The 15,120-nt window shown below is 37.5% G+C and overlaps 1 protein-coding gene across 8 annotated transcripts in view; it reads right to left on the bottom strand.

The window, feature by feature from the left end:
- Positions 1–233: 233 nt before the first annotated feature.
- PCNX1 (pecanex 1) overlaps positions 234–15,120 on the bottom strand; it is a 175,377-nt gene continuing 160,490 nt past the window's right edge. For 5 of the 8 annotated variants that reach the window (XM_081508886.1, XM_081508888.1, XM_081508887.1 and 2 more), the window contains 6 exons: positions 11,356–11,586; positions 10,191–10,465; positions 8,698–8,903; positions 5,996–6,438; positions 5,444–5,584; positions 5,050–5,265 (listed from right to left, as the gene is read on the bottom strand). In XM_081508886.1, the coding sequence (XP_081365012.1) occupies positions 5,125–5,265; positions 5,444–5,584; positions 5,996–6,438; positions 8,698–8,903; positions 10,191–10,465; positions 11,356–11,586 (1,437 nt within the window). In that variant the 3' untranslated portion in view covers positions 5,050–5,124. Of the gene's footprint in view, positions 5,266–5,443; positions 5,585–5,995; positions 6,439–8,697; positions 8,904–10,190; positions 10,466–11,355; positions 11,587–15,120 lie in introns of all 8 variants that reach the window. The other 3 variants (XM_081508889.1, XM_081508892.1, XM_081508893.1) reach the window with 1 other exon arrangement.

Genomic DNA, 15,120 nt, shown 5'->3' with positions numbered 1-15,120 from the left:
TCAGAAAAGTTCGTAAGATGTAAACTACAACCTTTCTGCCAAGAGTGAAAAGATATCCTTTTATTATGAGATAGATACATTTCTATTATAGGGTGAATCCCATGATAGCAAGCCTAAGCATCTGTTTAAACTGATTATCTTCAGAACCAAGTACATGTTTTAAAAATATTCTAGGCAGAGCTTTTAATATGGTAAACTCTTAATTTTCTTAATTCAATAAAAATGGACAGAAGGCAAAATGAAAAAAAATTTATTTCCTCAGTGTTTTATCCACTGTCAATACTGTATCTTTGATGCAATATATTTGCAAAGAAAAAACAATCTCAGCTTTTAGTTTCCATTTTAAACAACTACAGTATTTACAAGCTGTTCAGAATAACAAACACTCAGACACGCGCGCACACACACACTCACAGACATATGGGAGTACATATCTCTGGTTTATACTGAATGCTGGTAGAGGCAAAGAATACTTCCAGAGCCCATGATCAGAAAAGGGAAACCCATTCTCCTTCCTCCCACCTACTTTCTTGGAATCATTTTCATATTCTTCCTTCCATTTCCTCATGCAGAGCTCATTGCCAGACTTGTATAATGTTAATCATTTTTTACAATTTATTTTTAGTTAAACTATAGTAAGTTTTTTTTTTAAAAAAAAGCATAAGCAGACACGATTTTCCCATTTCTATTATTTTGGTTGTAGAATCAAGCTTCATATATAAAAAATCTTGTTATACTACAATTACACTAAACCCAAGAGTCATCTGGAGCAGCCATCTCATTTTTCCACTACTTCTCTGTTTTAAATTTCAAGGTATTGCCCCATTTTGTGCAAATAACCTGCAGGAATTCATCCTTATCACAATCATAGGTGACCTTTTTTCCTGCTCCACTGAATCATAAATTCTCAGGTACAGAGCTGAGGCACAGGAAAAAAAGGTATAACCCTATATAATAGGTGTGTCTTAGAACAGAGCTGTCATGTAACCTTGTGAGGACAATCAGCTCTGGTGCCCCAAAGAATGTTATGCTGCTTCCATAAAACAGTACATAAGGAAGTTCAGCTCACAAATAGAATTTATTTTCTCTAATTCAGAAAGAACACGTGGCTGAAAGGCAATAGAGACAAACTCTTATCACACGTGATTCTTGACAAGATGACTCAGGTGAGGTGATTCAAAGCAGAAAATACACCTCTGTTTCAAGCAAAATTAATACTTCATTCACATACCTATCAGATCTATTTGTATAATAATGAACTTCTTTCCAATCACAGTTCTCACCTAAATAAAAGAGAAGGCCTAGGTATACATCAACCAGATTTTTTTTTAAATAAGAGAAGTGAAGAAAAGAGAGGCTAGTTTTTTAATACCTAATTTAAAAAAAAAACTATACATATTCAACATAATATTAATGTTTATGCTGCACAAATACATCATAATGTCTCTTTTCAGATTAATGAAACTCAACTTCCACATAAGACCAAAACAAAGTTCAAAGTCATGGGTTCCAACTATCATCTTCTTGAACAACACTGTTCTCTTCATTTATTTTGGAATTAAAGGAAAAGCCTCTAGAATAAAAATGGATGTTTTACACCTCATCTGAACAAGGTATGCTAACAAAAGTCAAAAATTGACTGGGTCTGTGTCCAAGCAAAGTAATTTTATGTGATTATAATATACTACAGAAAAGAGTAAGAATGAATATTAAGGACAAAAAAAAAAACGGGGTGAGATTTTGTCCATATTCATGGAAAAGGGATGAAAATAAACACAAAAGTAATTCACATTGTGGGCAGCAACTTATAATTTTGTAGCTAGTAAACAAATTCAAATAGTTCTCATGCAACACTATTGCTATCTTTTTCTCAAGTCACATATTTACGAAGAAAGATTTTTGCAAGTTAATTAAGAGAAAATGATCATTTTAGCCTCGGGGCAAATCATAAGTTTAAAAGGCTCAGCTCTGGATGAACGTGACTCAGTGCAGCAATCGACCAGATGACGAATTCCTAAGCAGGGGCCCAGGGCTGCTGCTCAGAGGCAAAGCAGAATTCATTAAGGCTAAGCTACCCTTGCTTAAATGTGAGGCTGGTTTTTAATATTTTGATATGAGATGGAAAAGTAAACCAACCCAGGAAGAAAAATACATCTTTTTAATGAGCTGTTGTTCTTATGTTAAAGCTTATATTTTCACTGCCTGATATTTGGTACATAGAGTAATTTTCCATATTTCGCTCAAGAGAGAAAGCTTGTCTAATTCTATTTCAAGGATTCGTAGAAGTATCTCAGATATACTTGAAATATTAAGAAAAATACTTCAAATCTAATGGAAGTTAATCTCCCAGTAATGGAAACTCAAAGAAGGCAGAACATTGGTGAAGTCTGTTCACTAATTTCCTGAAAGGTAATTAATCTCTTATCTTAAAAATATAGAGCCTCACCACCTATACTCTCAGGCCCCTTAAATATCAATATCTTATATTAATCTAGACTTCTGGAAAAATTATAGATCTTTAGAAAAAAGTCAACATATAAAATTTTATCAAGTATTGAAAAATGGTGTAAAAAGAGGGCTTACACCAAGTTATAAACTGGAAGATTAACCAAAAATATGAATTACAAAATGATTTTTACCACTAAATAAGAATAACCAAAAAAAAAGTTAACCATTGATAACTTACTCCAGAACTCTAAATAAAATCAAATAAGAAAAAACCCCAGGAAGCTATCAATAAAACTATTTAAAACAATGAAAAAAGTTAAAAGTGTTTTAATTACATATTTTTACTTTCATATTAAGGAACTCTTAAAGTTTTGGCAACTGTGAACTGAAGATGCTAATGTGTGTATACTTGGAGTCTTATATATTGATACTAATGAAAAAGGCTACACGGGGAATCTAAATGAATAGCTCACTATCCTCCAAGGGAGTGTGAAGTAGTGGGGGACAGGGTTAAATAAGACACATATAATCAATTTAATTACCGAAAGTGTGTATATTTTTCTATTATAGTTTAGGTCAAATTATTCTTAAGACATGAATCCTTCCTTAATTATCAATACTTCCCCAGATGCAATTATTAGAAAAGTATTATGATTTTAAAAAGACTACAAGTTTAAGACTTAAAAAATAAGAACAGGATTTCCTTTTAGGATTTCTAATTAATAAAATTACTAAAAGATAACAAAATTCAATTTGTTTTGAGAAACGGGGTACCTTTGTATAAAGGTTTAATAAATTATTTGACGAAAAGTTTCTCAACAGTAAGTTTTGCAGTGTGTGAAGTCTGGAAACATCAACATGAGGCACACTGGCTCCTGAATAACCACAAAAATTTAAAATTGGAAAAAGGAAAAAAAAAAGGTTTTGGAGTGAAAATGCAATTAGATGGTATATATTAGCTATTTACTTCCTTAGTTTTTATTCCTTCTACTGAAGTGTCATGATATACTGTAAGATCTACATTAGAATTACCAGGAGAAACAGCTTCTCTCTGTCTCAGAAAGATAACTTCAAACCCACACTGCTCGACAGGGTAGCCACGAAGCACATGTGGCCAGCAAGTACCTGCAATACGGCTAGTTCCACATGCTGAAACAGGAATACTCTGGATGTAACAGATTAAATAAAATGTACTGAAATTCACTTCACCTGCTTCTTTTTACTCTTCATTCACGGGGGCAGGGAGATAGCTGCTCCTAAATGCTCACATGTACAGTCTTCTTTGGAGTGTCACACAAAATGTGAAAAGTTTTCTGAAGGATTTAAAAAGTGCCGTATGTTGAAAATGAAATCTAAACTGCAGTTCCCACCTAGACCAACTGTAAATTTGAGTTATATGTTTCCCTGAATACATACATTAAAAAAAAAAAAACCAATAAAATTTAAGTTATGAGACAACATACGAGTTAAGTCAATTTCATCACAGATATAAATATTCCAAATTACAGCTACACACTATAAATCACAGGAAATAAAATTCAAGTCACAGAACAAGAAGAGAGGAGGAAAAGAAAAGGCAAGGTTATTAAAGTGGGATATAATGATAAGAACGGCACCATTTGGATTAATTGTTTGAAAAAATTTTACTTGATTAACTGAACTGCATGTGAATAACTTCAAGAACTAAGAACTCTTAAAAGGCAATCAATCCTTTCTTTAAATTCCTGGACGTTCATCTTCTTCTTTGAAAAGTAAAAGCATTTTCTTCCCAGAACTGACCCCAGCGGAGCTTGCCCAGGTGGGAGAAGCAGGGTGTCGGGGGTGCTCCTGGTGCTGGAGCCCATCTGAAGTGCGGACACGGAAGCTGGCAGGAGTGTTCACGGGACCGAGTCCCTGACTACTGGCTTTGGGAAACACCAGCGATGGAGCCACGTATATCATGAGATGGCGTACTCACTTGGTGGACTGGCATGAAGTACAGACTACTAAAGAAGAGTGAGCAGCACTGTTCCTGCTACGTATGTTTATAAGGAAAGGGAAGGGGTTAATCCCAAAGGCAATTTAAATAATGGTATTTTATTTTTATATATAAATAAATGTTCTGAGAAATCTCAGACTTTAGTGCATTGTAAAAAATTAGTGCAGTTTTTTTCATTAAAGTTTTTAGCGCTCAAGGAATAAGATAAATCTATGTCTGTTCATAGTCTCTTTCACTGTACATTATACTGCTATGTGTCAAACTGAAGGTTTCTACACTTGTTTTTAAAAATCAAGGTAAATGGATTTCATGTTTTATGACAAAACATGGCCATTATTTTTGGCAAAGAAATTAGAAAAATATGAGATTGTAGTTCAGAAATCAAGAATTTGTTGATTTAAAGCATAGGCAATGCATAGGAAAAAACTTTTAAGGATGTATTTTAACAGAACTTTATCCTTCATGCAAAATGTTTTCTCAGCAGCTAACTTAAAAAAATATTTCAGCTTTATTTGGGGATGGAGACAGTGACGGGAGTCAGGGCAAAGGAGAGGTGCTTAACCAAGCCCACTCGATGTTCAAGTCTCTCCTACAGGATCAAAGTGATAACTGCAGGCATCTTCTGCTCTCTCCTCTTTTTTTTTTCCCCAACATCTTGGAATTTTGAGGGAAAAGAAATGAAGTTATAAAACACTGGCTCACACTTCAGCCCCAAGTTCTAGTACCCCAGTTTCAATTACAGTCACATATTTATCTTCAATCTGGACCAGAAGTACTGTCTTGTCGATGTGGGATCTAGTACCTGGATCTCTGCTGCAAGGCACCCATCGGTGAATCACCTGATGATTTAGAACAAAACAAGCAGTTAATGGCAGAGACCCTGAATATACTCACAGACTCTATCCTTACCATTAAAGGCAGTAATTCAGTTTGATAATTAAGCATAAGTACATAAATTAGCTAAAAACATGCATACAGGCTACAAAAAGTCAGGGCACCAGCTTCAGAAGAACTTACATGGCCTTCCATGCCCTCCTGAGGACTCCAGTCCTTCCAGCTGTTCCTCCCAGCTTTTAACCGAATACCCTCATCAGGCCACTGCAGCTCTTTCCTTTTTGACAGGTTGATCCCTTCCAGAATTTGACCGGGATCTACAATCTACATCGTAAATAAATATGAATCATTTCCAATTCATTGGTTCCTTGAAGATGAATAATTATATAATTCCAAACAAAATTTCTTTCATAGTCCTCTTTGTGTTCACATTCTCCACTGCCTATATGCAATAAAAAACAACCTAAACAGCCATGTGAGTTCCTTTTAGCCTCCCGAGAGACCTTATTGCCATGGCCACATAACCATGGCTGAAGAGAGAACAAATATCACCAGTGAAAAACTGCTTGCTTTCAGTTTTTACATTGGCAGAAACTTTTTTTGCAGCATTCACAAATGTTCTTTCTTCAGACTAAGTAATATAAGGTGTGCTTTCACAGGAGTCCTTCACTCAAAACACAAGAAATCAAAACTGGGAAGGAGAAACAGTGGAAGAAGAACGCTGGGCTTACTCACTTGGACTCTGTAAATCACCTCCCCCTTTTTGGCATGGGAGTTATTGGCAGGGCTTGAGGTGCTGCCGGGTTGCACGTCAGCGGCACAGCTCTGGCTGCCATCTGTTCCGAGAAAGCCCACAAGGGTGTGATGCTTGCAGGCGGGGATGCTTTGGCTGGAGCTGCTGGAGGAAGGCAAGCCATGCGGCACACAGGCTGGGCCGCTCTGACCAGAGGGTTCCATCTGGTTCACCATAGAGAGGCGGGACTGGATGGATGACGGTAGGTTGCGAAGCGATATCTGGCTGGTGGAGGAGCGCCGACAAGGCACAAACCCCGTGGTGGACATCCGGAGAGATGAGTGTCGGCTGCTGTAGCAGTATGAGGACTGGCTGGCTACGGAGGCCCGGGCGGGGGACTGCCGGACCAGGCCAGACTGCACGGAGTGAGAGCTGTGGCTAGTGCCTGGGGAGGGAGAAACAGCAGCAGCATTCATTCTGAGCGGCATGATACAAGCACAGTCGGTTCTTTTGTAGTTTCTAGGACTTTCTCCCTTAAGCCTCTCACCATAAATTAGCTGGTGAATTTACTGAATTTAACATTTATACCTGAAACTTTTAAAGTTGTCAAAAAGAAATAAGTATCTGAGATCTTTTTTCTCGTGTGGTTCGTATAATTTTCATTTGCTGAAGCTTTTTAAAATCCAAATTCTGTGCCATATGAAAAACACAATTAGGTAATCTACAGGAAATAGCAGGATTTAGGGTTGAGATAAATCCTAAAATTTCTTTCACTCAAATATTTCAGAATAACACGAGTACCTCTCTAATACATCAGAGATGAAATAGTTCATGGAAATGAGACAGTGAGAAATATTTATTAAGGATCTACTATGTGGTAAGCTCTGTAACTACTGTTTCCCAAAGTAGAGTATTAATGCCCTTTCAATCTACTGCAATGACAAGTGATACCACCTACAGAAGAACAGAGAGGCATAACTACAATATGCGTGTGTATTAGGGATCACTCCTGAACATGACCAACAATACTGAACAGCAGGTTCTTCTGTGTCCTTTTTTCTAATGGCTTGACAGAATTCTTCAGATTTGTGAAGAGTGATGTGAAGATTATTATTAATTATACTGAAAAATAATTACACATGCTTTTTATCTGAAAATTAAAAAGAGCTAATCAATGTTAAGAGTAGAAGGTACATTTAAAGCAGCACACTGGCAGTTTTAAGTTCTCACTCGGAAGTTAAAAAAGAACAAACAAAATGTTGATCACACACCTACTTAAGAGTCTTAACAATTTCAGTGCTGTTATCTTTTTTTAAATTGAAGTAAATGGTTTAAAATTTAATCTGATTCATGTTCAACATTGGGGAAAAGGACAATGCTGATCAACCGACCAGCCATCTGGGAACCGATGAAATCTGGCCTGCATACCAGGTAAGATTACGGCTCTCATGTAAAAGGCAAATTAGTAAAAGAATACCTTCCCTTGGGATAAGGAAAATTTTCTTAAATGGGATAAAAAAAATTGTTAATCATAAAGGAAAAGATTAGTAAATTGCTCTATACAAAAATTAAGAACTTCCCCTTAAAAAAAGACAAGCCCACTCTTCACAGGAAGAGGAGAGAGCCAAGATACAGAATGGGAAGACCTATCTTTGGTACAGAAAACTGACAAAAAGCTCAATCCAGAATATACAAATATAAACAGGAAAAAGATATGGACTTTCCTAGTGGTCCAGTGCTTAAGAATCCTCCTACCAGTGCAGGGGACAAGGGTTTGATCCCTGGTCAAGGAAGATCCCACATGCCATGGAACAACTAAGCCCTTGAGTCACAACTATGGAGCCCAGGCACCCTGGAGCTCTGCTCTGCAACAAGAGAAGCCACAGCAGTGCGAAGCTGGTGCACTGCAACCAGAGAGTAGCTACCACTTGCTACAACCAGAGAAAGCTCACACGGAGCAACGAAGATCCAGTGCAGACAAAAATAAATTAATTTTTTAAAAAAATCTTAAAGATAAATAAGATAAGATAACCAAATAGAAAAAAGGGCAAGAGACTTAATATGACTTCAGAAAGAAGAGATGATAAACTCAAAAGTTTCCAACCACAGGTATTACACCAATGCAAATTAAAACAATGGAAGTAAGGACCACCCCCCTTCTCCTTTCTCTCTGAGAGAGCAGGGAGCAGAGCTGGGAACAATGATACTCAAAGCTGGACATTCCTATGTACAACTGGTAAGAGTACCAACTGGTTTAAAAAAGAAAGTCTAAAAAGATTTTTGGCATTTTATATTATGAGTCTTAAGTATCTTCATAAACTTTGATTTGATTTCATTTCTCAAGTTTCCAGCCCAAGAAAAGAATAAGAGATTATAATATAAAGATTTATATACAAAGTTATAATACTCAGAAGAAACCAAATCATTGTTCAATAGGAGAGAAATTACATAAATTATATTAGTTATGTATGATTAGCCTTTAAAAATGGTACTTCCAAAGAAAGGCTATTTTTAAGTATTATATATTTATATACATAAAATGATTAATATACATAGGTAGGATAATGGCCCACTGGGAATCAAACAAAACATTCTGCTTACATATTCCCGAGTAGGTAACGTGTCATCCTCTTTACACACACATACCGCCTGAACCCCACAGCTGAGGGGCTGACGTCCCACACATAATTTTGGTTGAGATTACCTAGGGCTGGAGGGTAGGATGTGACAGGCGGATGAAGTCCTGCTCCGGGTGCCTGGCCTGGGTTTCCAGTGCTTCCTTGGGATGCACTGCTGTGGGGATCGTTGGCAGTTGTCGCACTGTTACTGGTGCTGGAGGGTCCCCCTCCAGTATCAGAATCTTCGATATTGCCACCACTGTTACATCCGGCTCCACAACCTTTCCTTAACCTAGGAACAAACACCAGAGTAGCAGGCGCTGTCCCAAGGTCACTTCAAGATAGGCATTTTCTCCTTTTTCTAGTTGTTCTAAACATTGAAAGCTACTCACGTTCACCTTTGAAAGGCTGCATGGGGCAATCAACGTCAGCAAGCAAAAACCTCTTATGTTTTCATATTGCCCTCTTAAATTCACTGACTCCATTCTTAACTGATTTCACTTTTATACACTCTATCACCTTTCCTACACCATAATGAAGAACTGTACATAATAACTTGTTCCATTAAAATCTCAGCTGGAAATAGAATTCTTGCCACTGTATACAACCCATGAAAACCTAATTGATTTAAATTAAATCTAATTTATGCTGTAGCAAACTGAAGAGAGCTGCTGTAATAATTTTTCTTCTTCTTTTTTAAAGTGTCAAGTTGAAACTGTCTCAGTTTGGCACTGAAAATCCTGCGCCCCAGAAAACCACTCAGTCCTGAGCAAACAAGGCAATTTCAACACAACACCTATTTTTTGAAGAGAAAACTTCTTTGAACACTATCCTGGTTTGCGTTCTTCCTCCTGTTTGAATAGGGGTTGATGTTAAAATGGTGAAATTTTACTTTAATGCTGGAAGAATTTTAAAGGACCTGTTTTAGAGTTCATTGCTCTAATCCCATTTTTCTTAAATTCTGATATTTAAAGATCTGAACAACTCTTGATCTGAGATTTTTCTTTACCACCCATCAAATTATGATCTTCCTATACCACACATCATAATTTACTAGACAAAAGGCAGAGGAAGAAATTCATGTGCATACTTGAGGACATTACAGATTTCAGACCTGAGTGCTACTTGTTCAAATGGCAGCAGTATCTCTGCATCGCACGAGGAGCTTCAACATGGATAGCGCGCTCCCCCTACTGCTCGACTGGAACTCAAAAAGAATGCAATCAGCTTGCGCAAGTTTCTTTCCTTTTCTCTAGTTTGCCCTGTTTGCTGACCCACACATTCTAATAGCAACAATATGCTGCAAGAGTTTAAAAAAATTAAAGAGAGGGAACTATTCAAGATTCTATTAAATGCTAGAGCAGTGGTTCCTGACCAGAGTTGTGCGTTAGATTTACCTATAAGAGTTTAAAGATACACATGCTCAGATTCTACTTCCTAAAGCTCAGCTGTAACAAGTTTTTATTGTACCATGCCAGCTGTATTTTTTCTAAGGCCTTCCAGGTGATGCTAATGCACAAGGCATAGATTAGGCAGTTCAGGACACACCACCAATGGAAAAGGCAGCCCCACCGCTCACCTGTGCCAGGTTGACACGATGAAGCTTCTGATATTTCCCAAGCTGATGGGTCCCCCAAGAATTTCTTTAAGCTGTTCATGGCTGTCAGAGTAAGAAGTTGTCAGGGGTGAGACAAAGATCGGGTAGCCAATAGGCTGATCACAGGATGAGTTTATCATGTTTCTCAGGGCTTGCTTGGCATTCTGGATGCTACCTCTCTCTGGGTTACGGTTACGCAGGAAAACAAGCTCCTGCTGCTGTCCTGCCCAAAGGCCTCGGACACACTCCTTATTCACCTGAAAATCAGAACACACAGGAAGTAGGTTAAGGGGCTAAGAATAAAATTTATATAAATAGAAGAGCAGCAATGGGAGGGATATGAAGGACATAACAATAACCAGCTGTGAAAAGCAGGAAACAAATATAAGTAGGTCACATCTGAATGGGAGTTAACCATTTCCCACCGTCATTAGGTTGTTAAATAATAAGCACCTACAGAGCTCTTCCCTTTGCTGTCTTGTAAAAATACCAAGTAAAATGTAGTCTATTTAGTTTTCTAAATTGGTGAAGCACTGAATGCTGTAACTGAGATAACAGGTATTTTTGACAGAAATGAGAGGTAATAAGTATTTAGAGTTGAAAGGATATTTGTGATTTCGTGGGGGGAGGGGGTTGATCCAGTGAAGAAACAAGTAAACCATTTCAAACTATCAAAATAAAATTTCAGAGATTATGCCTCCTACAGTCTTGAGACGTTTAAAACAACAACAAAACAAACCAACCAAAAAACAGGTTAGAGCGAACCATTTACAGTGAGCTACTGATCACTATCAAGTACAAGTTATAGTATTATTATTTTGCGACCTAGGAATCATATCATATTAGCAATACAGGGCTGACATCTTCAGAAGAGATGCTGCCCAAACAGCACATATAACAGGCAAGAGACTGCCAAAACAGAAATAAGGAAAGGCTTTAAGGCTTTACGGCACATGAGAAAACTCCAGAAGACAGAGTACATTACTGACAAAATAAATTACTAAGTGCTCATAAACAATAAACGTCAATGTAGTGCGGTTTTATGTTTTTGTTTTCTGTGAAAGAATTTCATGACTTTTTAAAAGTCTGGATAAGGTTCTCTAAGTTCGACTGTCTTCAGAGGCAGACAAGTGCCTCCGAACCTTACTTTAATGACCCTGAAGCTCAGGTAGCGTCTGTTGAGCATGATGATCTTGTACTCGTTGGTGCCGTCGTCCATGACGTGCCGCAGAGCGAGCAGGGAGGGCGAGTTGGCGAGCACTGCACTCCGCCACGCAGGGTCCCCCTCGTGGGCAATGACGAGGTTCTTCTCGTGGGATACGATGGCTTCGTAGAGCACGGTGGGGTCATCGTATTCATCCGGAGAAGTGAAATGGTCCTATATCCGGAGATAAAGATAGACCTGTATTTCTAGGAAAATTAGAGAATGACTTCCAAGACGATGAAAGCCTCTGTAAAACTAAATCAGTTTCTAAAAACTGGCTTATGTATTTCATTATCAGCATGTGTCAGTATTATGAGAGGTAAATGATCGATTCTTAAATTTATCCAGGTTAGGAATTAGCTCATTACTGCTCTACCACTTCAGCAAATCCCTCAGTTCAACCCTACCTCTCCTCTAGGTTTTATTAGCTTAACCATTTTTATTTCCAATTTATATATATTTTGTTTACCTCATTCAATTTGGTTTGCATATCTTCATTTTTTTTTTTCCTGTTAAAGGATTATCTCACTGTTAAAGCTACATAAAAGGTCTCGAAATTGTGTTTCTTTTTAACTAGGTGCTTTTCACTTGAAGTCTCATCTCTAGGATGATAACAATATACAGTTTTTATCCTGCCTCTCATCTAGTTAAGATAAGGCTCAAAAATATGAGCTCTGAGGACAAATTAAGGGTCCTAAGTCCTAGAGAAGCTAAGTCTTCTTGATCTTAGCAACTAACTACTCATTTACTTGGTAATTTGTTATTTAATATCTACCACATGCAAGGCTGTGTGGCAGATAGCCTGGATGAAACAATGGAGTATATGAAATGTATTAACAGTTCCCATTCAGAAACCCCCAAATTAACAGGGGATACAGGATATAAACCCCAATAATCATAACACAATTTGGAATTACTGAAATGGTATGTTATTAAGGAAACACAAATACTATATTGGCTGCCTTCATATTTATAGTTAAGAGGCTGATAAATTTTTACACCCAGGTAAAGCAAGTCATTTGTGCTTAGGCCAGTTGACTGGAGTGTGTGCTATCGGGAGGTGAGACAGTGAGAGCAAGAAGGCGATGTCCCCAAGGATGCACCTCCAGGTAGGGAGGGTCACCAACATGAGGATAACAGAAGTCTTCACATACATGTGGGTACATAGTGTACAAAGTTCTCCAACACATGATCTCACCTAACGCTTACAACAATCTTGTCAAGTAGGTTGAGCAGATAATGCCAGCCTTTTACAAATTTGGAAACTAAAGCTCAAAGAGGCTTAAGCTGGGAAAGATTGAGGGCAGGAGGAGAAGGGGGTAACGGAGGATGGGATGGTTGGATGACATCACTGACTCAATGGACATAAGTTCGAGCAAACTCCAGGAAATAGTGAAGGACAGAGAAGCCTGCAGTCCATGGGGTTACAACGAGTCTGACATGACTTAGTGGCTGAACAATGAGGTTTAGAAAATTAGTATATGATTGTAGTGCCAGAACTTGAATACATTTTTTGAGTATTTTTTCATTCTGACATAAGATGCTCTCTTTCACCAAGATACCCAGTTAGCGAAGAAATGACATCCTTGGATTAGTAGTATTTGTACAATTATTTGAATGGAAAACAAAAGTGCAGAGACAAGCAATGAACACAGTCTCAGTAAAATGGACACAAAGTCTGAAATCATTAGGTATGCCAAAAGTGGAGAATGTTCAATCCTGTCCAAGTATTTATTTTCAATGGGCTTAAAATGGTTGAATGAATATGTAAACTTCTATGTACATCATTCAGCAGTGTTTTACTGATAAGTATTTGAAACAAGCAGAATGTCCATAAATAGAGAAAGAGCTGAATAAACAGAGTAAAAATTACACTCTGGAAATCTACAAAGTCATTAAAAAAAAGTGAAATGCCTCTACAGGTGCTGACTTAGGTGTCCACATTATACTAACTGGGAAAAAAGCTTGCACCCCAGATCAATTTACACAGCACGATTACATTTTTAAAAAGGAAAATACATATAAATAAGTTGAAAATGTCTGAATGAACTTGGGGAAAGCAGAAAAGATGGGCATCCAATTATTGACTGTGACTGCTTCTTGGAGTATTGTATGATGGTACGGGATGACAGAAGACGCTTACTCTTGGGAGATGTTTACTTTTCATTGTTTTCCATTAGTTTTCAAATAAATAAAGAGATAATGTTTCCAATTCTAGGAATAGTTTTCAGAAGCATTTTAGAAGTACACTTGAGAAGTTATGAGAAGATGCACAGGAAATACTATTGTTTGAAAGCGATGCAACTCATGGAACATTCACTGGCTGTCAAGTACTGTGCTAAGCAATGAGGATATAAAGATGACTAAGATACTATCATTTTTCTCAAGGAGATCACAGGTTGTTAAGATTTTCATTATATATCTCTTGTAAACCAAGCTAGACTTTAATTGATGTATTTTAGCTCTAACAACCATGTAAACTCCCTTAAAGAGACCAGTGGAGGAAAAAAATAAGGAAGTAAGCTGTTTTACAAAACAATTAGAGGAAAAGAGAGAATACATGAAAAGGGCGATTTACTTAATTTCTCCGAGTTTTGGCTAATCTTCAGCTACAAAACTGTGAGTAAAATAAATCTCTGGGCTGTGGGTAATTATGTGGATGAGAACACTGATACATTACAGAACACTGTAAAATTAAGTATTACACAGATAACAGTTTTAATTTCTAAAGTAAAAACATATAACAGATTGCAGAATTAAAAATTAAAAAGCACCCTATCAGAGACTGTGTCTGAAACAAAGGTTAACATAAATTTTATATATTTAGCTCTCTGGAAACAGAATCTTTTTAAAAAACAATCAGCTGAGGTATAATTTACACATAATAAATTGCACCCATTTTACAAGTACAGTCAGATGCACTTTGACAAATGTGTAAACCCATGTTAACCACTGCTACAATCTAAATATAGACTATTTCTGTCATTTCAAAGTTCCTTCCTGGCCTCTGGCATTCAATCTCTATATCCCAAGCAACCACTGATCTGCTTTCTGTCACTACAGATTAGTTTGGCCTGTTTTAAATTTTATCTAAATAAAATAATACAATATGCACTCTTTTTACATCTGGCTTCTCTTACTCTGTATAATATTTGATATTCATTCTTCCTGTGGCATCTAACAGTGGATCATTTATATTTATTGCCAAGTAATATTCTGTTGATGAACACTGGAGTTATCAGCAGCTTTGGGCTCTTGGGACTAGAACTGTTATGCACACGTGTGTAAGTCTTTGGGTGGACATACACTTTCATTCTCTTGGGTAAATATGTGGGAGTGGACTTGCTGGGTCACATGCCAAGTAGTATACATGTGTACTAATACTTTAACATAGAAGCCTTTTGTGGATTTTCATGAGTACAAATGAACTTTGGAGATGAACAGTACTGATTTACACATCTATCTTTTCCTGGCCTGAGAGTCTCTCACCAGCAACCCATTGTCTGGTCAAAGTGATGCTCAGTGAATGGCTGCTGCTTGTTACTTCACAGGTCAATCTCCCTCTTCTCCAAGGTGTATGTGGATTACAGAACTTCTCCAGGTTGCATCTGTGTTCTCACCTTCTCCCCTCCCTCAGCACTCTATGGCCCCGGGTTCCCAAGTCCACCTCCTACCCGTTCCCAATCTGTCATTGCTGCTGTCAGTCAT

The sequence above is a fragment of the Giraffa tippelskirchi genome, chromosome 7 (assembly GCF_054371585.1).
Source record: "Giraffa tippelskirchi isolate mGirTip1 chromosome 7, T2T-mGirTip1v1.2.pri, whole genome shotgun sequence".
NCBI classification, from domain to species: domain Eukaryota; kingdom Metazoa; phylum Chordata; class Mammalia; order Artiodactyla; family Giraffidae; genus Giraffa; species Giraffa tippelskirchi.
The sequence above is the reverse complement of the archived record's forward strand: the minus strand, read 5'-3'. Positions and strand labels throughout refer to the sequence as shown.